This window comes from Schistocerca piceifrons, chromosome 7, assembly GCF_021461385.2.
Source record: "Schistocerca piceifrons isolate TAMUIC-IGC-003096 chromosome 7, iqSchPice1.1, whole genome shotgun sequence".
NCBI classification, from domain to species: Eukaryota; Metazoa; Arthropoda; class Insecta; order Orthoptera; family Acrididae; genus Schistocerca; species Schistocerca piceifrons.
The window spans coordinates 338,136,410-338,164,087 of record NC_060144.1 but is presented as its reverse complement, the minus strand read 5'-3'; the positions used below and the strand labels follow the sequence as shown (position 1 = coordinate 338,164,087).

Below are 27,678 nucleotides of genomic sequence, written 5' to 3'. Positions count from 1 at the left end.
AAGAATACCTATTGGAGCTCCGGAACTACCATGAAGTTAACCGCCCATCGGGACGAGTCATCCCCTTTCGCCCTGGCGACATCGTGCTGATCCAAGAGGACCTTCGTCCGCGACATATGTGGAAGAAGGCCAGGATAGAAAAGGTACTACCAGGAAGAGACGGCAGCGTAAGGACGATAATACTCCGGACACCAGAAGGTCTCATCATTAGTCGTCCTGTGCAGCTGGCCGTACCTTTGGAGGTCGACCAGGGTGGGGAGGATGTCACAGAGTGATGTACTTCGGGCAAATGAGAGACTGTTTGTTTACTCTTAGGACAATGTATCTTTGACTTGTTGTATTGTATGTTCTGTGACTGTGTAATAAAGTGTTGTTAGACTGCTAATCGCTGCTCTGCTGTGATTCACGACGTAAGAAGGGTGTCGCCCACAATGTGTAACCACATTTTGGAACATTATGTACTGAGTATAGCAAACAGAAATTTCGGAGACGATGACTGTATCCGCATTACAATGCACCCTGTCATAAAGCAAAATCTGTGATGAAATGTGTGGTGTCACCGCCAGACACCACACTTGCTAGGTGGTAGCTTTTAAATCGGCCGCGATCCGGTAGTATACGTCGGACCCGCGTGTCGCCACTGTCAGTGATCGCAGACCGAGCGCCACCATTAGGCAGGTCTAGAGAGACGCACTAGCACTCGCCCCAGTTGAACAGCCGACGTTGCTAGCCATGGTTCACTGAGAATTACGCTCTCAATTGCCGAGACGATAGTTAGCATATCCTTCAGCTACGTCAATTGCTACGACCTAGCAAGGTGCCAATTATCCTTTGCTATGTATCTAATGACGCATATACTGTATCAACAAGACCAATGTTCACCAATTGTGGATTAAAGTTAAGTATTCCAGCAGCTACGTACTTTTCTTTATAGCATTCATTACGTATCCTGTTTCAGACCTCACGCCAGCCTGCGTGAGTTTAAGCGCGTGCCTTTCGGTTATCCGTCACTGTGGATTGGCAGTCTTGTCAGTCCACAACAAAATGATTTGTGGATAGTATTGTTCCTAAAATGGACTGCGCTGCCCGGAGTCCTGAGCTGAACAAAATGGAACAGTTTTGGGATGAGTCGGAACTTAGACTTCGCAAAAGACCCCAGAGTACATCACTACCTTCGCTGGTTTCGGCTCTTGAGGAAATGTGGACTGCTATTCCTCCACATACTTTCAAGCAGAGTTCAAGGCGTCATAAAGGCGAAGAGTGGACACATCCCATACTGAAACTTCCTGGCAGAATAAAACTGTGTGCCCGACCGAGATCCGAACTCGGGACCTTTTCCTTTTGCTGGCAAGTGCTCTACCATCTGAGCTACACGAGCACGACTCACGCCCCGTCCTCACAGCTTTACTTCTGCCAATATCGCGTCCCCTACCTTCCAAACTTCACAGAAGCTCTCCTGCGAACCTTGCAGAAATTGCACTCCTGGAAGAAAGGATATTGCGGAGACATGGTTAAGCCGCAGCCTGGGGGATGTTTCCAGAATGAGATTTTCCCTCTGCAGCGGAGTGTGCGCTGATATGAAACTTCCTGGCAGATTAAAACTGTGTGCCAGACCGATACTCGAACTCGAGACCTTTGCCTTTCGCGGGCAAGTGCTTTACCAACTTAATCTGCCAGGAAGTTTCATATCAGCGCACACTCCGCTGCAGAGTGAAAATCTCATTCTGGAAACATTCCAACTTAATGTCCACTAATATGTTTCCAGGTTTTTTGATCAGATAGTGTGCCTAATTTCGATAACACAAGCATGGTGTGGTACCTATTAACTGTATACTTGATTCGACTATCTATGATGTAAATTGTAGCAAGTACTTATGTTGAAAAGTGTGTGTTTGTTGTAGAATCATCCGAAAATGACAAAAAATCCGGAAATGTCAGAGTGCAACCAGAAGGATCTAAAATAACAGTCAGATGACGAAAACATTCAAACAACACGAATTGACTGTTAATCCTGCGTTATATACACATTTTTCTCAGACAACTTCAGTGTAAACCACCTTTGTGTATCAATATAAGTGTCATACTTTATTCGGGAGAGGGGACTCTTTTAGAAATGTCTTGCCCTGTACAGGAAAAAGGTGTAATATCTATAAATTACACTATTGACCATTAAAATTGCTACACCACGAAGATGATGTGCTACAGACGCGAAATTTAACCAACAGGAAGAAGATGCTGTGATATGCAAATGATTAGCTTTTCATAGCATTCACACAAGGTTGGCGCCGGTGGCGACACCTACAACGTGCTGACATGAGGAAAGTTTCCAACCGATTTCTCATACACAAGGAGCAGTTGACCGGCGTAGCCTGGTGAAACGTTGCTCTGCTGCCTCGTGTAAAAAGGTCGGATTGCAGCCTATCGCGAATACGGCTAAACGTATCACGACATTAGTGCTCGTGTTGGTCGAGATCCAATGAATTTTAGCAGAATATGGAATCGGTGGTAACAGGAGGGTAATAAGGAACGCCGTGCTGGATCCCTATGCCCTCGTATCACTAGCAGTCGAGATGACAGGCATCTTATCCGCATGGCTGTAATGGATCTTGTAGCCACGTCTCGATCCCTAAGTCAACAGATGGGTACGTTTGCAAGACAACAGCCATCTGCACGAACAGTTCGACAACGTTTGCATCAGCATGGACTATCAGCTAGGAGACCATGGCTGCGGTTACCGTTGACGCTGCATCACAGAGAGGGGCGCCTGCGATGGTGTACTCAACGACGAACCTGGGCAAACGTCATTTTGTCGGATGAATCCACGTTCTGTTTACAGCATCATGATGGTCGTATCCGTGGTTGGCGACATCGCGGTGAACGCACATTGGAAGCGTGTATTCCTCATCGCCATACTGGCGTATCACCCGACGAGATTGTATGGGGTGGCAATGGTTACACGCCTAGGCCACCTCTTGTTCGCACTGACGGCACTTTGAACAGTGGACGATACATTTCAGATGTGTTACGACCTGTCGCTCTACCCTTCATTCGATCCCTGCGAAACCCTACATTTCAGCAGGATAATGCACGACCGCATGTTGCAGTTCCTGTACGGGCCTTTCTGCATGCAGAATATGTTCGACTTCTGCCCTGGCCAGCACATTCTCCAGATCTCTCAGCAACTGAAAACGCCTGTCAATGGTGACCGAGCAAGTGGCTCGTCACAGTATGCCAGTCACTACTCTTGATGAACTGTGGTATCGTATTGAAGTTGCATGGGCAGCTGTACCTGTACACGCCATCCAAGCTCTGTTCGACTCAATGCCCAGACGTATCAAGGTCGTTATTACGGCCAGAGGCTGTTGTTCTGGGTACTGATTTCTCAGGATCTACGCACCCAAGTTGCATGAAAATGTAATCACATGTCAGTTCTAGTATTATATATTTGTCCAATGAATACTCGTCTATCATCTGCATTTCTTCTTGGTGTAGCAATTTCAATGGCCAGTAGTGTAATTTTAAACTCTAGAAAGGGACTGATTTTAAACACTAAAGGAAGTTTGAGGGAGGGAGAGTCCGCCGCGAACTCACGTCGACGATAGCCTGCGCCTCCTGCAGAGTGATGCTCTCGTTGCCGAAGTAGAAGTCGCGGATGCGCAGCGCTGCGTCCTGGCGCTGATCGGCCGTCGGCAGACGCACCAGCGGCGCCGCTGCCTCCACGAAGTTCTCGTCCAGCTGCTGCACGGCGGCCTCGCTGCTCAGGTAGCCCTTCCCTGCACACACAGTGCAAGCACTCCTCTCATCCAACATCTAAAATATCCCACCTTCACCTGTGGAGATTGCGCGTCCGCAAAAGAAGGAAAATCTCCATTGCAAAAAGACAACATACCAACAGGAACAGGGGTTGAGTACAGAGAGAACGAAAATATTCCTGACAATAATAGCTACTGCCTGACCGATCTAGAAGAGTCAGTTAGTGCTATTAACCCTTTCGTGAGCCGTGGAAACATGCTTCCCACTACAATGAACTCGCTCCTAGTCCTGTGGGATTCACAGGTCCCACCTCTGTACAGTGGTAGCCGGCCGCGGTGGCCGAGCGGCTCTAGGCGCTACAGTCTGGAACCGCGCGACCGCTACGGTTCGCAGGTTCGAATCCTGCCTAGGGCATGGATGTGTGTGATGTCCTTAGGTTAGTTAGGTTTAAGTAGTTCTACGTTCTAGGGGACTGATGACCTCAGAAGTTAAGTCCCATAGTGCTCAGAACCATTTGTACGGTGCTACTACCTAGTTAACAGTATAGGGTACTATTTCCAATCGGAAGTTCCCGCCGTTTTTGCTGTACCTTCACGCAGAGGCATTGTATAGCTGAGTGTTGTTCTGTAGAGGAGCCGTTCAGTGCTGTTTGCGTTACATTTTGTGATTTTTTCCTGAAAGCTATAGTATCAGCTAAATACTTTTGATTTACCCAAATTTTTGAAGGAAAACGTAAAAGTGGAACGAGGAAAATTCCAGTTTGAAACAAAAGGAGCCATTTCTGCAGTCACTTTCCTGTCCTCAATTCATGACCCATGAGAAACAGCCACAGTGAAAAGGAAAAAGAAGGATGGTACTAGCACAGAGTTTTCTTGTCCTGAAGTTGTGGCAAAATACAACACAATAATGGGTGGTATCGGTAAGTTTGATCAATTACGAGAAAGATATGCTATCGGCAAACGTTCTGTAAAATGGTGGCACGGAATATCTTATTTCCTGGTGGACGTTGCTGCAGTGAGCAGTTTTATCCTGTGGAAAATAAGTAAAAGAGAAATTGGACAGCATGATCAGCTCACATACAGGATCCATCTAGCCAGACAATTGATCGCTGGCTTCTCATCCCAAAACAGGCGTGGACAAAAACCTGCCTGAAGATTTTCGTCATGTGGCTGTAGCGGAGCATCAACCCATTTTAGGAGAAACCTACTGGACGTGCCGCCATTATAGTACCAAAGCTGCGGAAAAGAGCACTCGCTGTATTTGTACATATTGTGAAATACCACTTTGCATAGATCCATGTTTCAGAAAATTTCATGGCAAGTAATTTTGAACAATCATTGTAACAAGGGAAGTAAATTTATCAAATAAATATGACATATATTGAAAAAGTTGTTTTTGTCATTTAACTCCAAGGAAGGGCAGTGGGAAGAATACTTCCCATCCTGTTGTGTGACCTCACTTTCACAGTTGGAGCAAATTTGATATTCTGTATGATAAATATACCTATCTGTTAACTAATATCTGCTCTCCATTCATTAAAAAAAATGCTCAATAATTTTGCCCACGAAAGGGTTAAGAAACACAGAACTGAAGTGTACAAGTGCCTAGAAGAGCAAGCGCAAAGAATGCGGCAGTGTTCAGATCGCTGCTTTCCAACAGTGGAAAAGAGCTGAACTGTAAGAATTCCAATTCCCGTCTTCGATAGGGAAAGCGGAGATGCTGGGTCGATCTTGGGTGTCGTCCTCGAGACAATGGCCGATGGCTTCTGCCGAACCGGGAAGAAATGGTTCAAATTGCTCTGAGCACTACGGGGCTTAACTGCTGTGGTCATCAGTCCCCTAGAACTTAGAACTACTTAACCTAACTAACCTAAGGACATCACACACATCCATGCCCGAGGCAGGATTCCAACCTGAAAACCGTAGCAGCAGCGCGGTTCCACACTGAAACGCCTAGAACCGCCGATTATGAAATAAATGCAAAAAGAGGCGACTCACTAATTCAATGTCATAAACTTTTTGTTATTTATCCACTGCCCCTGACGTAAAAGCTATGTTAAAAATCAGTATACATGATAATACTTGCACTCGTCGCATATCTCAATTAAAAGTGTGGCTTACTGTCTGCTTGGAGCGCAGCTATCACCTTGTACACTGAAGCCCCAAAGAAACTGGTACAGGCAAGCGTATTCGAATACAGATATAAGGAGAAAGGCAGAAGACGGCATTGCGGTCGGCAACGCCTATATAAGAAAAGTGTCTGGCGCAGCTGTTAGATCGGTTACTGCTGCTACAATGGCAGTTTCTCAAGATTTAAGTGAGTTTGAACGTGGTGCGCACGAGCGCTGGAACCGTAGCGGTCGCGCCGTTCCAGACTGAAGCGCCTAGAGCCGCTCGGTCACACCGGCCGGCTGAACCGGGAAGAGAGATGGTGTGCTGAGCCAACTATACACACGGTAATAAATTGTTTGTTCTTAAATAATTATGGAAAGGACGATACGATACGCCACTGCAACTACAACTACAATATTTTGTTTCACGTCCCAGTTCAGTACCTTCCCCTCTGAGAATAATCTCAGAGGAGGAAGTTCCAGCAGAGAATACTGTTGCCCTGACGACAGTTGTGACGTCTCAGTCGATGGGAAATGGCCAGGGATTCTTCAAATGCAACTGACAGCAAAAACGTCAGACTCTGAGATGCTTTTGCATGAACAAAAATGTGTTGTGCAGTTCAAAGTGCCATGGTGCACATCCTTGCTTTCGACACTGTTCCTCACAAGCGTCTTCTAACCAAACTGCGTGCCTACGGAGTACCGCCTCAGTTGTGCGACTGGATTCGTGGTTTCCTGTCAGAAAGATCACAGTTCGTAGTAATAGACAGAAAGTCATCGAGTAAAACAAAAGTAATATCCGGCGTTCCCCAAGGAAGTGTTATTGGCCCTCTATTGTTCCTGATCTATTTTAACGACATAGGAGACAATCTGAGCAGTCGTCTTAGATTGTTTGCAGATGATGCTGTCATTTACCGCCTTGTAAAGTTATCAGATGACCAAAACGACTTGCAAAATGATTTAGATAAGATATCTGTATGGTGCAAAAAGTGACAGTTGACCCTGAATAAGAAAAAGTGTGAATTTATTCACATGAATACTAAAATAAATCAGCTAAATTTCGATTACGCGATAAGTCACACAAATCTGAAGGCTGTAAAATCAACCAAATACTTAGGGATTACAATTACAAATAACCTAAATTGGAACGATCACATAGATAATATTGTGGGTAGAGCAAACCAAAGACTGCGATTGATTAGCAGAACACGTAGAAGGTGGAACAGGTCTACTAAAGAGACTGCTTACACCATGCTTGTCCTCCGTATTCTGGAGTATTGCTGTGCGCTGTGGGATCCTCATCAGGTGGGACTGACGGATGATATCGAAAAAGTACAAAGAAGGGCGGCTCATTTTGTATTACCGCGAAATAGAGGAGCTAGTGTCACATATATGACACGTGAATTGGAGTGGCAGTCATTGAAAGAAAGGCGTTTTTCGTTGCGACGGGATCTTCTCATGAAATTTCTGTCACCAGTTTTCTCCTCCGATTGCGAAAAAATTCTGTTGGTACCAACCTACATATGGAGAAATGATCATCACGATAAAATAAAATTAATCAGGGCTCGCAAAGAAAAATTTAACTGCTCGATTTTCCAGCGTGCCGTTCGAAAGTGGAACGGTAGAGAGACAGCTTGAAGCTGGTTGATTAAGCTCTCTGCGAGGCACTTTATTGTGACTAGCAGAGTAATCACGTAGATGTAGATGTATAAATGAATTTTACATAATATGACTATGTTTTCAAAGTACAGGTGATAAATGCAACTTTCGAAGTACGACTGTTTTGTTATTGCAGCCATGGTTCACATTCCTTACCTCTTGGCAGTGAAGGTACACGTTCACTAGTGATAGTGCACTATCCCTAGTCAATGTGTATTGTTTGACAGAGCTGCAATTAGTAATCCACTTTCACTAAATGCACCAGTGAAGTTGCACTATCACCAGTGATGGTATACTTTCCCTGAAACTTTCACTATAACTTATGCACATGAAAATGTTCGCCGAATGTGTGTGCAGGACAGACGACGTTATTAGAACACTCAGCCGCTATCGTGAGAAACAAAACGTTGAAAATTTGTCTCGTCGTCGTCCACGGTCAACAACACCAGCTTACAAGTGACACAGACAGTCCACGCAGCGAGGATGAAACAGATGCTGAAGATAAGACTACCATTGGCACAGGTTGACGACCGCTCACCTTGCGCTCCAATCATGCCGTCGCCTGACGTGTAGCCCACGAGGATGGGCATCCTGCTGAAACGGCCGGCCTTCAGGTTGCTGATGGGGTACTCCTGAATTAAGGTACCGTCGATCACGGGACCCCAGGCCACGGCGACAAGGCGGATCAATTCCTGTGAGAAACACGACTTAATTTCAAACCATTAAACATAACAAAACTTTCGGGGCAGACATACATTTGAAGGTACGAAAGCCTCCGAAGGAAATTCAATACTAAACGCACGATGTTGAATTTCATGTAACGTCAATACCGACGATAAAAGTAGATGGTACTCCTATTACTCCTGCTTGCTCTTTAGCTTAATGGTATTTTTTGCTCAAATTAGTCTCCACTGATCACTCCCCTAAATACTGCCATTCCGTACGAACCATCCTCGACCATCATCAGAGGGTAGCTAAATGCCATGTGGCTTCTGGTCTCGCCATTATACAGCCATGGTAACGGCTGTGACGTCACTGGTGTTCAGTCTGTGGGACATAAGCAATGTCCCCATCCTCGTGTCTGTCGCGCCCACTTTAACTCCGCGATGAATGGGTACCACAATGCAACAAGCCGCAAGTCACCGTCTCTATTGAGGGTATTATTAGTCTGTAGTTTGTTTTATTATGCTATCCAAGAAACCGTTAGTCCTCGTGATGATGGAAGCGTCACTGGATGAAACTATTTTATGTTGTCATTCTGTTTAGATTCCTGTTGCAACCAAAATATGGCAATAGAGCAGTCGGTGGCGAAAAAGATTTGTTTCTTTTTTACCCCGGGATGTTTGCAATTTATAAACATTTGTGATAAGGTTGAGTACCGAATCAGGACTTGGACAATGATCCATGCAGAGTGCCACAATACAATCCTCCCCAGCTCAACTGGCGAACTGATTCAGACGAAATGTAGACGCAGGCTGAATGAAATGGTTCAAATGGCTCTGAGCACTATGGGACTCAACCTCTGAGGTCATTAGTCCCCTAGAACTTAAAACTAGTTAAACCTAACTAACCTAAGGACATCACAAACATCCATGCCCGAGGCAGGATTCGAACCTGCGACCGTAGCGGTCTTGCGGTTCCAGACTGCAGCGCCTTTAACCGCACGGCCACTTCGGCCGGCCAGGCTGAATCGGTGGTTCGCAACATCATCCCTGCTCGGACAGCGCAACTAGAAGCGCAGTGTCCGAGGAACATTGGTAGCTGACCCTATACGTAAGTAAACCAAACGTACTGTGCGTAAATACACCAAGAGATCCGATATCGTTTGACTATGCAAGTGAAGTCAGTCTCATCCTTCAAGTATCTAATAAGAGTCTCTGTATGTAGCGCTTTAAGATGAAACGACCACATAATCCAGTCGTTGTGAAAACAGAAACCAGCCAACGATTTATTCGGAATGTAGTTCATCTACGAATGAGGTCGCTTAGCAAAACCGGGCGCTTACTAAAAACCTCGTTCGACAAATTCTTCAGTATTGTTCGTCGGTCTGGATCTTTACCAGGTTGGATTACCGGACGAGATAGAAGGGATTCAAAAAACAGCCTCAGGCTTCGTCTCCATTTTGTTTACTCTACGCGAAATTATCGCAGACATGCCCAACGAACTGGAATGGCAGATGTTACAAGAAGACTATGTGAATCGCGGACAGTCGTGCTCACAAAATGTTCCTCCGAAATATATGTCGTGTAAACGACCATGATGGTAAAGTTAGAGAAATTCGGAATCATGGGGAGTGGCACTAAGAATCTTACTTCCCCCATGGGGAGAGAGGTGAGAGGGGGGGAGGGGGGGAGGAGGGGAGTGCCACTGGTACAGTAACTAATCTGTAAAACCTACATTATGGTGTCCTTTGGTGTACAGGTGTGTAAGTAGACGTAAATTTTAATGAAGGTGCTGCACGGTCTTATATGCTGATGAGATTTACAGGAACTAGAAGATAATTTACAAAGACCTTTGCACAGACTGAGCCAAAACACAATATACTACAATTTAATTACATCTGCAAGTAAGACAAAGATCATGGTCTTCAAATGGAAGAAACCAGTCATACCGAAAATAAAAACAAATGAGAAAATTTTAGAACAGGTATCCCACTTCAGTTACCTACAATGTGAGGTTAGTTTTAACTATGCCAAAGATATTGAGAAAAGTTAGTACGTTTCAAGCTATCAGCGGAATATTTGGAAGAAATTTAATGTTTTCATCAGGTGAGAACCAGCAGCCGTTAAGTACTTTAGAAAATACTTTGTAATCATCAGCTGTTTTATTTAGATGATATGTAGTTTAAGTAAAACAGCTGATGGTTAAAATGTGTTTTCTAAAAACGATTGGAAGAGCTATGGGAAGAAGAACAAGAACGGAAACACAAATGGAATTTATTTAGATGATATGTAGTTTAAGTAAAACAGCTGATGGTTAAAATGTGTTTTCTAAAAACGATTGGAAGAGCTATGGGAAGAAGAACAAGAACGGAAACACAAATGGAATTTTGCAAAGTTGTGGTTGTACTTACTCTTGCATGTAACTTCGAATTATGGACAGTAAGATAAAAAAAAACACGTGTGCAGGCAACAGAGATGAAGTTCATCAGATATGTGAGGGTTTATAATAAAATGGATAAAATAAGGAATGACAAAATAACATCAGATTTAAAAATCATTTCAGTTAATTACAAGATAGAACGAAATAGAATGAAGTGGAAGGATAATATTGATAGAGAAATAGAAAATAAATTGTGAGAAAGTAATGAATTATCGGTCGTCTGGGAAGAGAAAACTAAGTAGACGTCTTAGAATGCGAGTAGAAAATACTGCCTCACCTCTGGAGGAATGACGTCACCGTCGTGTGTGATGAGGTCGGCCGCGTCCTGAGTCCTCAGGAAGTCGACCAGCTGCTGCGAGTCGTTGGTGCTGAGCCCCAGGGCCTCGCCCAGGGCGAACGCCCTCCGCCGTGGGTCCGTCACGATGCCCCACGGGCTCACCGCCTCCCCGCTGATGATAGTCGCTTGTTGGAACAACCCTGCAAGAACGTGTAGCCCGCTGAGTAGTGACTCCCAGTTTTAGTTATGTCATGTTTGGTAGATCATTTTCCCGATTATTTTATCGACATGATGGGGAAAAAGTCAGATTACAAGATATGCAGGGTGGTCCATTGATCGTGACCGGGCCAAATATCTCCCGAAATAAGCGTCAAACGAAAACACTACAAAGAATGAAACTTGTCTAGCTTGAAAAGATAAACCAGATGGCGCTATGGTTGGCCCGCTAGATGGCGCTGCCATAGGTCAAACGGATGTCAACTGCGTTTTTTTAAAAAATAGGAACCCCCATTTTTTATTACATATTCGTGTAGTACGTAAGGAAATATGAATGCTTTAGTTGGAGCACTTTTTTCGCTTTGTGATAGATGGCGCTGTAATAGGCACAAACGTATAAGTACTGGGTAACACGTAACATTTCGCCAGTGCGGACGGTATGTACTTCGTGATACATCACCCGTATTAAAATGGACCGTTTACCAATGCGGAAAAGGTCGGTATCGTGTTGATGTATGGCTTTTGTGATCAAAATGCCCAACGGACGTGTGCTATGTACGTTGCTCGGTATCCTGGACGACATATCCAAGTGTCCGGATCGTTCGCCGGATGGTTACGTTATTTAAGGAAACGGGAAGTGTTCAGACACATGTGAAACGTCAACCACGACCTCCAACAAATCATGATGTCCAAGTGTTTTAGCTGCTTTTGCGGCTAATCCGCACATCAGTAGCAGACAAATTGCGCGAGAATCGGGAATCTCAAAAACGGCGGTGTTGAGAGTGCTACATCAACATCGATAGCACCCGTGCCATATTTCTATGCTCCAGGAATTGCATGGCGACGACTTTGAACGTCGTGTACAGTTCTGCCACTGGGCACAAGAGAAATTACGGGACGATGACAGATTTTTTGCAAGCGTTCTATTTAGCGACGAAGCGTCATTCACCAACAGCGGTAACGTAAACCGGCATAATATGCACTTTTGAGCAACGGAAAATCTACGGTGGCTGCGACAAGTGGAACATTAGCTACCTTGGCGGATTAGTGTATGGTACGGCATTATGGGAGGGCCCGCATCTCGTGGTCGTGCGGTAGCGTTCTCGCTTCCCACGCCCGGGTTCCCGGGTTCGATTCCCGGCGGGGTCAGGGATTTTCTCTGCCTCGTGATGGCTGGGTGTTGTGTGCTGTCCTTAGGTTAGTTAGGTTTCAGTAGTTCTAAGTTCTAGGGGACTGATGACCATAGATGTTAAGTCCCATAGTGCTCAGAGCCATTTGAACCCATTATGGGAGGAAGGATAATTGGCCCCCATTTCATTGATGGCAATCTAAATGGTATAGTGTATGCTGATTTCCTACGTAATGTTCTACTGATGTTACTACAAGATGTTTCATTGCATGACAGAATGGCGATGTACTTCCAACATGATGGATGTCCGGCACGTAGTTTGCGTGCGGTTTAAGCGGTATTGAATAGCATATTTCATGACAGGTGGTCTGGTCGTCGAAGCATCATACCATGGCCCGCACGTTCACCGGATCTGACGTCCCCGGATTTCTTTCTGTGGGGAAAGTTGAAGGGTATTTGCTATCGTGATCCACCGACAACGCCTGACAACAATGCGCATTGTCAATGTATGTGCGAACATTACGGAAGGCGAACTACTCGCTGTTGAGAGGAATGTCGTTACACGTATTGCCAAATGCATTGAGGTTGACGGACATCATTTTGAGCGTTTATTGCATTAATGTGGTATTTACAGGTAATCACGCTACAACAGCATGCGTTCTCAGAGTGATAAGTTCTTGTGAACTTGAAACAACCGAAACAAAATGTTCAAACGTACCTACGTTCTGTATTTTAATGTAAGAAACCTACGTGTTACCAACTGTTCGTCTAAAATTGTGAGCTATATGTTTGTGACTATTACAGCGCCATCTATTACGAAGCGAAAATAGTGGTCCAACTAAAACATTCATATTTCTTTGCGTACTACACGAATATGTAATAAAAAATGGGGGTTGCTACTTAAAAAACGCAGTTGACATCCGTTTGACCTCTGGCAGCGCCATCTAGCGGGTCAACCATAGCACCATCTGGTTTCCCCCTTCAAGCTAGACGAGTTTCGTTCTTTGTAGTTTTTTCGTTTGATGCTTATTTCGTGAGATATTTGGCCCGTTCACTATCAATGGACCACCCTGTGTACACACACATGAATAGAGCTAATATTAATATTACTGAAATTTTTAGTTCTACACATGCAACTACATTTAGAGGTACAATATGTTTTTTTTTTCTTTTGTTACCGTTTCTGAAACAGAAATTCGTCCATGGACTGGAAGGAGTTGTCCAAAAGAAATGATTTTAAGCTAGATTTAAAACTTGATCTGCTACCTGCCAGACACTTTATGTTGCTGGGCTAATGATCAAAGATTTTAGTTGCTGAGTAATGTAGGCCTTTTTGAGCAACTAAGAGCCTCAATAACGGATAGGAAAAGTCATTTTTCCCTCTAATGTTCTACGTAAGAACATCACTGATCTTCGCGAATTGAGATGGATTATTTGTAACGAATTTCATCAGTGAATATATGTAGTCAGATGATGAAGTTAAAATACCTAACTCCATGAAAAGGTGCCTACATGACGTTCTTGTGTGAACACCACAAATTATTCTCACTGCTCTCTTTTGTGCAATCAATACCTTATATCTAAGTGGTGAGTTACCCTAGAAAACTATTCCATAAGACATATTGAGTGGAAATTTGCAAAGTACGTTAGGAGACTGATCTGTTTATTATCAAGAGTAGCGATTATACGAAGAGTGAAAGAAGCTGAACTTAGTTGTTTGAGAAGCTCAGTAATATGCTTCTTCCAGTTCTAGTTGTTATCAATGTGAACACCCAAAAATTTGTATAAATCTACCCTGTTAGCTGAGCCCTGTTCATATGGTACATCAATAGTTGATATGACTCTATTCGGATAGACTGGAACTGGATATAGAGAGTTTTTTTCAAAATTAAGGGACAGTCCATTTTCTGAGAACCACTTAATAATTCTTTGAAAGACATCCTTAAAAATATCTTCAGCTGCTTTTTCTGGAATGGGATTTATTATAACACTCCTGTAATCTGCAAAAAGTACTAGTTCCGCTTGCTGAACGTTAAGTGAGAGGTCATCCACATGAATAAGGAACAGCAGAGGACCTAAAATTGAATCCTGTGGGACTCCCTTTGTGATAACTCCCCACTCACTAGAATTTACCATCCTCCCAACAGTATTTGTGCTACTCAGCACAACTTATTGCTTTCTGTTCAATAAATATGATTCAAACCAGCTGTGTGTGTAGCCTTCAATTCCATAAAACCTGAGTTTTTCTAAGAGTGTGACACAGTCAAATGCCTTGGAGAGATCACAAAAAATACCAACTGGCGATAATTTGTCATTTAGGGCTTGTACTATTTGATGGGTAAATGTGTAGATAGCATTCTCAGTCGAGTAACCCTCCCAGAATCCGAACTGTGACATGCTGAGTAAATTATTTTCACTTAAATGTGAGACTACTCTTGAATACATAATTTTTTCGAATATTTTACACAGGCAGTGTCTCGTGCTGTCTTCACGCGTAAGCTGGTTTTTCCCCGTAACTCCTCATTTCGTAAGGAGGGAACCTGTACATCGTTATAGTGCACAGTCATCCCCAGTGCTCAGGGCTCAGTACACGGACCGGGGGAGAAACGGCATCTGCGCCAATGATTCTCGCCCGGAAACGTCATACAGTAATTTCCAACTGATAAATGGCCTTCGCCTTTGCAAGTTTTATGCATGGTACCATCTTCTAGTACCCAATATGTAGATATTACTCTCCTGTATAAGCATTTTTTGATGGTGGATCACTTTGGGCAACAGGGTATCATTAATTTTTCAACCACTCTTCACAGTCTTAATTTATTTGATGTTTATTAGCACTAGCTACAGTATCGACTACTTGTAGAATATATAGTGACATGTAATATCTCATATGGTCACCGGTAAAAAAATTATGCAGTAATTTTCTGACATAATCAGCACAGAGACAGCGATCTGTAAACTTAAATGTTGTAGATTGTATTTTATTTGGTCAACATCCCAATGTAGAAAATAGCGATTGCTAGTTTCAGTTGCTTGTAGGGTCATCTTCAGATGCGGATACAGATATGCGCAAACCAAGAGAATAAGGGAGACACTTCGTCATTTCTTAGAGAAATGGCAACTTGCAGTCGTATTTACAATGCACATGTGGATTGGTGATCACGGAGTAGATACGATGCAGGAATTCTGCTACCTAGGTGGCAAAATAACCCATGACGGACGGAGCAATGGGGACGTAAAAAGCAGATTAGCACTGGCAAATAGGGCATTCCTGGCCAGGAGAAGTCTACTAGTTTCAAGCATAGACCTTAATCTGAGGAAGAAATTTCTGAAAATGTACATTTGGAGCACAGCGTTGTATGGTAGTGAAATATGGATTGTGGGAAAACCGGCAAAGAAGAGAATCGAAGCATTCGAGATGTGATCTACAGACCAATTTTGAAAAATAAGTTCACTGATAAGGTAAGGAATGGGGAGGTTCTCTGCAGAATCGTCGAGGAAATAAGTATATGGTTCAAATGGCTCTGAGCACTATGGGACTTAACATCTATGGTCATCAGTCCCCTAGAACTTAGAACTACTTAAACCTAACTAACCTAAGGACATCACACAACACCCAGTCATCACGAGGCAGAGAAAATCCCTGACCCCGCCGGGAATCGAACCCGGGAACCCGTGCGCGGGAAGCGAGAACGCTACCGCACGACCACAAGCTGCGGACAAATAAGTATATGGAAAACACTGACAAGGGGAAGGGACAGGATGTTAGGACACCTATTAAGACATCGGGGGATAATTTCCATGGTAGTAGAGGGAGTGGTGGTGGTGGTGGTGGTTAGTGTTTAACGTCCCGTCGACAACGAGATCATTAGACACGGAGCGCAAGCTCGGGTTAGGGAAGGATTGGGAAGGAAATCGGCCGTGCCCTTTCTAAGGAACCATCCCGGCATTTGCCTGAAACGATTTAGGGAAATCACGGAAAACCTAAATCAGGATGGCCGGAGACGGGATTGAACCGTCGTCCTCCCGAATGCGAGTCCAGTGTGCTAACCACTGCGCCACCTCGCTCGGTAGTAGAGGGAACAGAAGAGGGTAAAAGCTACAGAACAAAACAGAGATCAGAATATATCCAGCAAATAATTAAGGACGTACGTTGCAAATGGTACTATCAGATGAAGAGGTGGGCCCACATGTGGGATTCATAGGAGAAAGAGAGAGCACATATGATAAGTCTGTTTGCTACCTTCATATAGATGACTTTGACTAACTCTGTGATCGGGCATTAAGGCTAACTTTATATTCAAATTAATACAGCGATGTTTCTTAAATTTGTTTTACACACTTAGACGTATACTGTAAATACGACTGTAAGTTGAGATTTCCCTAGGGGTGTTAACTCAGTTGTGATTATATGTCTTACTTATTTTCTTGATTTAGATACCGCATGTTTGTATGATGATCTGAAGGTGAACGTTTATGCGGTTGAAACTGGTAATCACTGTTTTCTGTGTTGTGATCTTCGCCAAATACAACCTTTATAAAATCTACAACAATCAAAAGAATTATCTTTTGGAGATAAATCGAAATAACATGAAATAATAAACAGTTTACTGTACTTCGTTTTCCTCCCATCTGTCTCATTTTCGATTAACTCTCCCTTATATAAACAAAAATATCGCAGCAGCGTTCTCGTAAAACAGACGTCGTAGTGTTGGTACGGCGCAGTTGGTATAAGGAAGGCATTTTGAGACGTCGATAACTATCAGGGATACCGAGCGAGATGAAGAGGTGATTAAGCTGTTGGGTTTGCAAACAGTACAGCTTATTCCCAACTTTTCCAGTTGATACGTCAGTGTTATTAATTTTATTTATTACAGACAACTAAGTGGAGCTTGTTTCATACCATTCCGCACAATTTATTTGTCTGCTTCGGAAATTGAAAATGAAGGTTTCAATCAAATAATTGTCAATGGAAACTTCGCCAACATACCGCACCACCGTTCATTGTAGAGAAATCTGGGTTTAGGATACATGAACAAACAATAGCTGACCGTTCACTTACTGCTGTTTTTGTAAATTAACTTATGTTTATCACCCCCCTTCTCTGATATTTTACCAGTTTTTTAAACACGTTATGTTGATGACTTGTTTCCTTACTAATTGTCTGTCCTAGAAGTACATTTTAATGTCATGTTACGCTACGTCAAGATTCCTCATTTTACATACATTTTATCGATCTTTTATTTTATTTCATTTTATTGGAAAATACGGCTGATTTGTGGTTCATATTTATTTTACTTTCAATTAAAAAGTATTTAATATTATGTAATCATGTTTTTATCGCCAAGCCGGCCGGAGTGGCCGAGCGGTTCTAGGCGCTTCAGTCTGGAACCGCGCGGCCGTTACGGCCGCAGGTTCGAATCCTGCCTCGGGCATGGATGTGTGTGATGTCCTTAGGTTAGTTAGATTTAAGTAGTTATAAGTTCTAGGGGACTGATGACATCAGATGTTAAGTCCGATAGTGCTCAGAGCCATTTTTTTTTTTTTTTATCGCGAAAGTGCATCGTTTATCATGTCCAATTCTCTTGCATATTCATGTACAAACACTTTTACACGCCACGTTAGACAGTCCGACAGCGGACAGATCTCAAGTGGCCCTGTTGTGGTGCAACATTTGGCATTGCTGCGTACAGCGTGCGGTCTCGACACAGAACGAGAGTAATGTGTGGTTTGTACCACTAGTGACAAGATGAGTAGAGACTAATTGCATGAATAGTTTGTCGTTAACGCAATTCTGTGGAGTAGGGAACTTGGAGAAGGGAAAACAAGAGTCGGACTCCTGTCACCTACGGAAAAGGTTTATTCTGTGTGGAGTGCAACTATTGAAAACAGCTGCAAGTGACCCAGCGCTGAGCATATTCGACAGGCAGATACTAACAGAGTGAAGGCGGTGCAAGATCAGCTTCTGACTGGCCACCTTCTCTTTCTCATCGTTGTCTTCTGGTTCGTCCAATACGGATGCCAATTGTGCTGTAGTGCATCTGCGAAATGCCAGCGAACGGACTGTTCCGTAAGAGGAGGACTGTATTCCAATAATAGCGCAACCTTTGCGAATCGTCCATCAACCGCGGAAAGTTTTGGAACGACAAATATTGGAACTTTTCTGGTTCCACTGTTGCTTTCTGCCTCTCATGGTGAGTTCTCTAAGACGCCGTTCTGGTCATGTACTTCAGCTGATTCGTTCAGTCTGGAAACACGCCACGTAGTCAATAGTGCCTGTTTAATGCAGTTGTGCCTGGTCCAGCACAGCAGATAAGAGGATGTGCCAACCTTTCTTTCCGTAATTTTTGCCTGTGCCCGGCACAAAGATATTTTAAATCTCTTCATTTTACCATGTTATTATTTGTTTGTTGATCAAAGTCAGTTTGATTTACTTTGTTTATACATTGGAAATGAAGTCCCATGCTTCTTGACAGAGCGTAGGGGAACGATGCGGGAGACTTGCACAGCCGTAGTAGGAAAGGTCCTAATGGAGCTGGTTTAACGTTTTCTTTCTCCAACCGTAATGGGAATGAATGATGATGAATACGACACAACAACACCCAGTCATCTCGGGGCAGGTGAAAATCCCTGACCCCGCCAGGAATCGAACGCGGGACCCCGTGCTCGTGAAGCGAGAACGCTAGAGCGAGACCACGAGTGGCGGTCCTGTTTATACATTACTGTTGATTAACAATGCAACACCAAGATGGCGATATGCAATAAACGTCAAACTGCCATGAAATGTATTACAAGGGTTGGACAAGAAAGTGGAAACAAATAAACACAGCACTTTACCATGCCTAATACGGTGTAGGAAAACCGTCCGGTCGTCTCGGTGTGGATAAGTACAAGTCCTATATGATTATAAACATAATCTTAAACCATTCCTCCTGGAAAATAGTGGCAAGTTCCGGTAGTGGCGGTGGATAGCGATCACACACCCTTCTCTCCAAAGCAGACCGCAAAGGCTCAATAACGTTGAGATCAGAGACTTTGGTGGCCGAGGGATATGTGACAATTCGTTTTCGTGATCAGCAAAGCAATCCTGCACGATGCGAGCTGTGTGGACATGGGCCCTGTCATCACGAAACGTAGCACTACCAATGGGAGATAAAAACTGTAGCATGGGACAGAACTGATCAGTCAAAATAGTCACAAAATCGTTGGCAGTAACGCGACCTTGCAGAGTAACCTTGCAGTCTACGGGATATCATGGTATGGCTGCCTAAATCATCACCGAACCCCCACCACGTTTCACTCTTGCCAACAACCAGTCTGCATCGGAGGCTCAGAGTGGCGTATGGGGACCAGTTATTAGAATTTCTTTCCGCTCCATCCACGTTGAAGGAGCGCGGGGAGGATTGCTGAATTCCTCTGTGAGTGCAGTAATTATTCTAATCTTATCCTCACGATCCCTGTGCGAGCTATACGTGGTGGGTTGTAGAGTAATAATTGTCCCACGGATTAAACAAAGCTGTGACCTTTCGTGCTACCATTCTCTGTGTACGTTCGATACTCCCTGTTAGTCCTATTTGCTACGGGCCCCATACACATAAGCAATATTCTAGAACCGGACGCATGAGTGATTTGAAAGCAATCTCTTTTGTAGACTGATTGCACTTTCCCAGTATTCTACCAATATGAAGTCCACCACCTGCTTCACACACGAGTGAACCTCCTGTGTGATCATTCCGTTTTATATTCCAGCAAAGTGTTACACCCAGGCATTTGTATGAGTTGGCCGATTCCAACAGTGACACATTGATATTATAGTCATAGGATACTACGTTTTTTCGTTTTGTGAAGTGCGAAACTTTACATTTCTGAACATTTAGAGCAAGTTGCCAGTCTCTGCACCACATTGAAATCTGATCAAGATCTGACTGAATATTTATGCATCTTCTGTCAGATTGAAACAAGACTTATGCGACAAAATTACTTTCTTTAGTTATTCCAAAGTCGAAGCTCGTGGTCTTGCGGTAGCGTTCTTGATTCCTGCATTCGAGGTCCCGGGTTCGATTCCCGGCGGGCTCACGGATTTTCTGTGCCTCTTGAAGACTGGATGTCTCACAAGTCGCCGAAGTGGCGTCAACTAAAAAGGACTTGCAATACGGCGGTCGAACTTCCCCGCATGGGGCCTCCCGGCCAACAATGCCATACGATCATTTCATTTCATTTTGTGGCTTCTGCAACATGTTTTTCTATTACGGACATTTGCATCCCTGGTGAGTGCTTTTGTAATTCCAGCTCGCCCTGCGATTCACTGCTAATGCCGGCCGCGGTGGTCTAGCGGTTCTAGGCGCGCAGTCCGGAACCGCGCGACTGCTACGGTCGCAGGTTCGAATCCTGCCTCGGGCATGGATGTGTGTGATGTCCTTAGGTTAGTTAGGTTTAAGTAGTTCTAAGTTCTAGGGGACTGATGACCACAGTAGTTAAGTCCCATAGTGCTCAGAGCCATTTTTCACTGCTAATGAAGGTTACGTCGTGATGCTTTTGGTGCTGACTGGGTTGGCGGGTACGACTTCAGTACTGCAGCGACTTTTTCAGTAGCCGTCCTCTTGTCTTTCGCCAAACCCTCTTCAGTTACCGTCCGTCTCAGTCACTCCACACACTTTCATCGGCGTCGTGACTTAGCGGATGAGGTTTTCCGCTTTTCGTGTATGCGGTATAACCCCTCGATATACTGCCTGTTGAAACATGAAACGGTTCGGCTATCTGAATTACAGAAGCACCCCACTATACGAGCACTAATAATTTCCCCACGTTGGACTTCATTAAGCACCGCCATCATGCGCTCACGTCTACACAGGACACAGTTCTGGCTGCGACTGACACTTGGAACATATTGAAGGTATTGCTCAGGCGTTGATCGTGGTCAGACACGACAGCGCTGCCTGCAGGCTTGGCCAACATCTCCATTTATCTTCAGGCATGCATTACTAGTGAGGTTTTCATATTTTTGTCTAATCGCTGTATGCCTTAACATGCAAGTGATCAGCATTTCGGTGCAACTGCACGAAGTACGTACCAGTAACGCTATGTACATTCTTTGTATAGGGAAAGATTACGCAACGTTCTTATTCAGAAACTGCAGTTGGATGTTGGTTGTTTGTGAGATGATGGTATTATGCCTTCTGTATGGACGTACCAAGATTCAGTAGCGGCAAAATCGTGGCCTACCGAGACCGTTTATCGTACCGCGATATTGCTGCTCGCACTGGATGGATTCCACTTTTGTCTTTCGAATATCGAATCTGTAGATTCAGGAGGATTATATACACCGCATTTGAGGAATTCAACTGCGGCGAGACGACAGGTGTATGGCGCCCTCGGCCATTTTGGATCTTACAGATGTCAAGCATCATGAATCAAAATACGGGGTGATTATAATTGAAGTCAAACTTTCAAAACGCTGTAGAAATAACACCACTGGTCAGAATTACGTCCAATTGCAACGGAATATAATTGAAGATTAAGGAAAACGTATGGTAAAAGAAAAAGAAATAGTGTGAAAATTTATTAATAGATGGCGCTGTATGTGTCATAATACGTAAATAAAAACACCTATCATGCGCACGATCCATAAAAGTTGGTATAAACACGCCGGGTACAGGGCGACGTTCGCCTTGACTGTCTGAATGCAGGATCGCGTTTTGCTTGTAAAGCTGTATTGCAAGAATGATGACTGTGCACACGTCGCTGAGCAGAAGTTCCATACACTGAAGGGTTTGAAAAAAGGCGTTGGTCCGATGACTGTCGTCTGGAGAAAATGATTCGGAAATTCGAAAAGACGGGTTCTTTTGTTGTGCAACCTGGTAGAGTGAGGAAACGAACTGATTCGACGTCGGTGGAAGCCGTGGGCACAGCAATGCAGGTGGAGACGAGTAGTGGTGTGCAAACTTGTAGTGCATGGAGAATTGCCCGAACATTAGACATACTCGTGAGGACGGTGCGTAAAATCCTACGAAACATCCTTCATTTCCCTAAGGCCTGGCCGTCCCGATCACCTAATATTAATCCGTGTGGCTTCTGGCCGTGGGGTTATCTAAAAGATGTTGTGTTCAGTATTGCGACTGCAAACTTAGCTGCATTGAAGGCGCATACTGCGCAGCACATTCTGTACGTGACCCCGGGAACACTTAGAGCAGTTGTGGAACATTCTGTTTCTCGATGTCAGCTTGCTGCAGAAAACGGTGGACAGCATATCGATTATGCTTTGCGCCAGTACTAATTGCCCGATTTGATTTTGATTGATGCTTTTTATGCGGTTTTTGGCCTCGGGACAGTTAAAAACTGATATGAGTGATGGTTTTTAGGCTGTTTTTGGCCTCAGGACAATTAGGAACCGGTTTTTCCCATCCGATGTGATATGACTTTGTCATGGTGGATGGGCTTACGTAACTAACAGTATCACATCTGTACACCCATGCACACTGAGGAGTACAGTTTGTTTATCGTCAGACGTACACTTCAGGCATTGTTGTATGATTCATTTGTCATTTTTGGTGGATCATTATTAAATTATGACGCTTACTGCGGCATCTGTTGCTTCACTTTAGCTATTTATTTTTCTTCTGCCATACCCTTTCCCCCTTCTCCGATAGTATTCCGCTGCAATTTGACGTCATTCTGGCCAGTGGTGTTACTTCTACAGGCAGGTTTGCAGCAACAAAAGTATGCACACGAATTGTGCGGCTCCGTAGACTTTCCTACCATGGCGTTTCCGACCCTTGTGCAGGTGCTACAGATACAGTGGCAATTCCCAGTAGCCAGTTTTCCACTGTGCTGGTTCCGAGCAATGCCTCCCTCAATGTTGCGGCTTCCTTCAACAGTCCAAAATGTCATGGCTAAAATATTTGTAGTCGGAGACATCACGTTGACGGTATGGGGCCGCAGAGTCCACGGTCGGCAAGTCAACGACAGTGTGCCGGCGTATGGAGCACCACAGACTGTCGTCTCGGCGAGCATTGTTGCGGTTTCCTTTGACGCGGCAGCAGAGAGAATCTCGCCGATTCAAATGGTTCAAATGGCTCTGAGCACTATGGGACTCAACTGCTGAGGTCATTAGTCCCCCAGAACTTAGAACTAGTTAAACCTAACTAACCTAAGGACGTCACAAACATCCATGCCCGAGGCAGGATTCGAACCTGCGACCGTAGCGGTCTTGCGGTTCCAGACTACAGCGCCTTTAACCGCACGGCCACTTCGGCCGGCAATCTCGCCGATGTCAGTGTGTTCAGCAACGACGCACGGGGCACAAGAATGGGGCCAAGTCGTCTTTTCAGACGAGTGCTAGTTATGTGTACGCTAATTCGTCGGACATACCCGTCTGTCGAGGCTCCGAAGATGTTAAAAATGTTCAAATGTGCGTGAAATGTTATGAGACTTAACTGCTAAGGTCATCAGTCCCTAAGCTTACACACTACTTAACCTAAATTATCGTAAGGACAAACACACACACCCATGCCCGAGGGAGGACTCGAACCTCCGCCAGGTTCAGTCGCACAGTCCATGACTGCAGCGCCCCTGACCGCTCGGCTAATCCCGCGCGGCTGGCTCCGAAGAGAGTGAACGATACTAGACTGCATTCTTCTCCGTGATGCGGGCCTAACGTGTGGCGTGATGGTGTGGGATAATATTGTACACACCACACAACCATCTCTGGTTCATATAGCCATTAATTTAGACAAGAGCCTTTATGTTTGTGACGTATTGAACCTGACACCTAGTCACAGGTTGCCAATATACTAGCACGCTGAACACTATGTTTGAGGTGAAGCAGCGTGGAACATGTATATGTCTATCAACCACAAAAAAATGGTTCAAATGGCTCTGAGAACTATGGGACTCAACTGCTGTGGTCATAAGTCCCCTAGAACTTAGAACTACTTAAACCTAACTAACCTAAGGACATCACACACATCCATGCCCGAGGCAGGATTCGAACCTGCGACCGTAGCGGTCGTGCGGTTCCAGACTGTAGCGCCTTTAACCGCTCGGCCACTCCGGCCGGCTATCAACCACAATTCGGCGTGATACCCATCCATGTTAGGGCCATTGTTACTGTCAGGTGTACTTTATTTGGTGCTCGCACGATTAGTACAATTGGCAGTCATTTCTGGAAACCTTTAATATCCCGTTATCTGCTATCCTTCCGTGTGATTTTAATGGCCAGCAGTGGTAGATCTGAAGTTGATTGAAGCTTATAGTAGAAATCGGCTGTGGTATGAGTGAGAGATGTGATTATCGTCTGCCTAAATAAAAGGGAAAAACGATGTAAATGAATTGGGTTAGGTTGGGGGTGTTTGGGACAAGAGACCAAATAGCGAGGTCATCAGTCTCATCGGATTAGGGAAGGACGGGGAAGGAAGTCGGCCGTGCCCTTTCAGAGGAACCATCCCGGAATTTGCCTGGAGCGTTTTAGGGAAATCACGGAAAACCTAAATCAGGATGGCCGGACCCGGGATTGAAACGACGTCCTCCCGAATGCGAGTCCAATGTGCTAACCACTGCGCCGCGTCGCTCGCTGATGTAAATGAATAATTGTCCGAATACTCTCGGATGGGTCGTGGTGAACGTGAGGTGAGCGGACGGCAGACTACCTGCTGCTGCTGGCGAGATGATGAGGTCACCCACGGAGCAGCCGCCCGCGCTCTCGCCGCCGACCGTCACCCTGGCAGGGTCGCCGCCGAACGCCGCGATGTTGCGCTGCACCCAGCTCAGCGCCAGCATCTGGTCCCTCAGGCCTGCGTTGCCGGGAGCCGCCTCGTCTCCGGTGCTCAGGAAGCCTGCGTCAAGGGACATCAGTTTTAGGAGGAACGTGTAAACACTTGTACCAAATCTCTACCGCCATAGAACGGATAGTGATCTCGATGCGGGCACTACCATGTTTACAGACTAATTCTACATCTACACTACTGGCCATTAAATTTGCTACACCACGAAGATGACGTGCTACAGACGCGAAATTTAACCGACAGGAAGAAGATGCTGTGATATGCAAATTATTAGCTTTTCAGAGCATTCACACAAGGTTGGCGCCGGTGGCGACACCTACAACGTGCTGACATGAGGAAAGTTTCCAACCGATTTCTCATACACAAACAGCAGTTGACCGGCGTTGCCTGGCGAAACGTTGTTGTGATGCCTCGTGTAAGGAGGAGGAATGCGTACCATGACGTTTCCGACTTTGATAAAGGTCGCATTGTAGCCTATCGCGATTGCGGTTTATCGTATTGCGACATTGCTGTTCGCGTTGGTCGAGATTCAATGACTGTTAGCAGAATATGGAATCGGTGGGTTCAGGAGGGTAATACGGAACGCCGTGCTCGATCCAAACGGCCTCGTATCACTAGCAGTTGAGATGACAGGCATCTTATCCGCATGGCTGTAACGGATCGAGCAGCCACGTCTCGATCCCTGAGTCAACAGATGGGGACATTTGCAAGACAACAACCATCTGCACGAACAGTTAGATGACGTTTGCAGCAGCATGGAGTATCAGCTCGGAGACCATGGCTGCGGTTACCCTTGACGCTGCATCACAGACAGGGGCGCCTGCGATGGTGTACTCAACGACGAACCTGGGTGCACGAATGGCAAAAGTCATCTTTTCGGATAAATCCAGGTTCTGTTTACAGCACCATGATGGTCGCATCCGTGTTTGGTGACATTGCGGTGAACGCACATTGGATCGTGTATTCGTCATCGCCATGCTGGCGTATCACCCGGCGTGATGGTATGGAGTGCCATTGGTTACACGTCTCGGTCACCCCTTGTTCGCATTGATGGCACTTTGAACAGTGGACGTTACATTTCAGACCCGTGGCTCTACCCTTCATTCGATCCCTGCGAAATCCTACATTTCAGCAGGATAATGCACGACCGCATGTTGTAGGTCCTGTACGGGCCTTTCTGGATACAGAAAATGTTCCACTGCTGCCCTGGCCAGCACATTCTCCAGATCTCTCACCAATTGAAAATGTCTGGTCAATGGTGGTGGAGCAACTGGCTCATCACAATACGCCAGTCACTACTCTTGATGAACTGTGGTATCGTGTTGAAGCTGCAGGGACAGCTGTACCTGTACACGCCATCCAAGCTCTGTTTGACTCAATCCCCAGGCGTATCAAGGGGTGGTTGTTCTGGGTACTGATTTCTCAGAATCTATGCAGCCAAACTGCATGAAAATGTAATCACATGCCAGTTTTAGTATAATATATTTGTCCAATGAATACCCGTTTATCATCAGAATTTCTTCTTGGTGTAGCAATTGTAATGTCCAGTAGTGTATGTTGGCGGGAGCAGAATCGATCAGCAGTCAACTGATTCTCTAAATTTTCTCAATAGTGTTTGTCGAAAAGAACGTTGCCTTCCCTCCAGGGATTCCCATTTGAGTTTCCGAAGGTACCTCCAACAAACCTAGCAGCCCGCCTCTGAATTGCTTCGATGACTTTCTTCCATCCGACCTACTACGGATCTCAAACACTCGAGCAGTACCAGCGGCCTATAGGCGGTCTCCTTTACAGGTGAGCCACCTTTCCTAAAATTCTCCCAGTAAACCGAGGTTAACCATTTGCCTTCCCTACCACAGTTATTACATGCTCGTTCCACCCCATATCTCTTTGCAACGCTACGCCCAGATATTTAAACGACTTGACTGTTTCAAGCAGGACACTAGAAATATTGTATCCGAATATTACATGTTTGATCTTCCTACACATCCGCATTAACTTACATTTTTCCACATTTAGGGCTAGCTGCCATTCATCACACCAACAGGAAATTTTGTCTAAGTCGTTTTGTATCTTCCTACAGTCACCAAACTGCGACACCTTACTGTACGCCACAGCATCATCAGCAAACAATCCCAGACTTTTGCCCAGCCTGTACGTCAAGTCATTCATGTAATTGCCGATGGAGTTGGAGATACTGATGTACGTTGTAGTTTGTAGCACATCATAGGCAGCTCATGGTTCTAAGGACTACACGCTGATGACCGTCCAAAAGTCACTCACAGGAAACGAATTTCCACGGGAGTGAGCCAAACCGTGGACGTTCACCCAAGTTTGTAAGTGAAGAAAACAGGAACATTGAGATTTAACGTGCCATCAACGACTACATCATTAGATATGGAGCAGAACCTTCTTCTTTCAGCAAACCTTAAATGATGTAGGGGAAGTACAAGAAATCTAAATTTGTGTGGCCGGACGAGTATTTGAAGCACAGACCTCCCAAGTGCGGGGATAATATCGTACCACTGCGCTACCGCTCTCGGTTGTTTAAGCTCCGACAAGACAATAAGTGATACACTTACGTAAGCTTCACCTACCGGGGTAAATTTCATTAAAATTGGAACGAGTAATTCCACCTTTGCAAGACACATTTTTT

General features: G+C 44.9%; 1 protein-coding gene across 1 annotated transcript in view; it reads right to left on the bottom strand.

The window, feature by feature from the left end:
- LOC124804977 (acetylcholinesterase-like) overlaps window positions 1-27,678 on the bottom strand; it is a 115,600-nt gene that overhangs the window by 24,805 nt on the left and 63,117 nt on the right. Inside the window, exons 5-8 of the mRNA XM_047265368.1 lie at window positions 24,891-25,076; window positions 10,902-11,101; window positions 8,061-8,214; window positions 3,592-3,773 (exon numbers count right to left, since the gene is read on the bottom strand). Of these exons, the coding sequence (XP_047121324.1) occupies window positions 3,592-3,773; window positions 8,061-8,214; window positions 10,902-11,101; window positions 24,891-25,076 (722 nt within the window). The remainder of the gene's footprint in view (window positions 1-3,591; window positions 3,774-8,060; window positions 8,215-10,901; window positions 11,102-24,890; window positions 25,077-27,678) is intronic.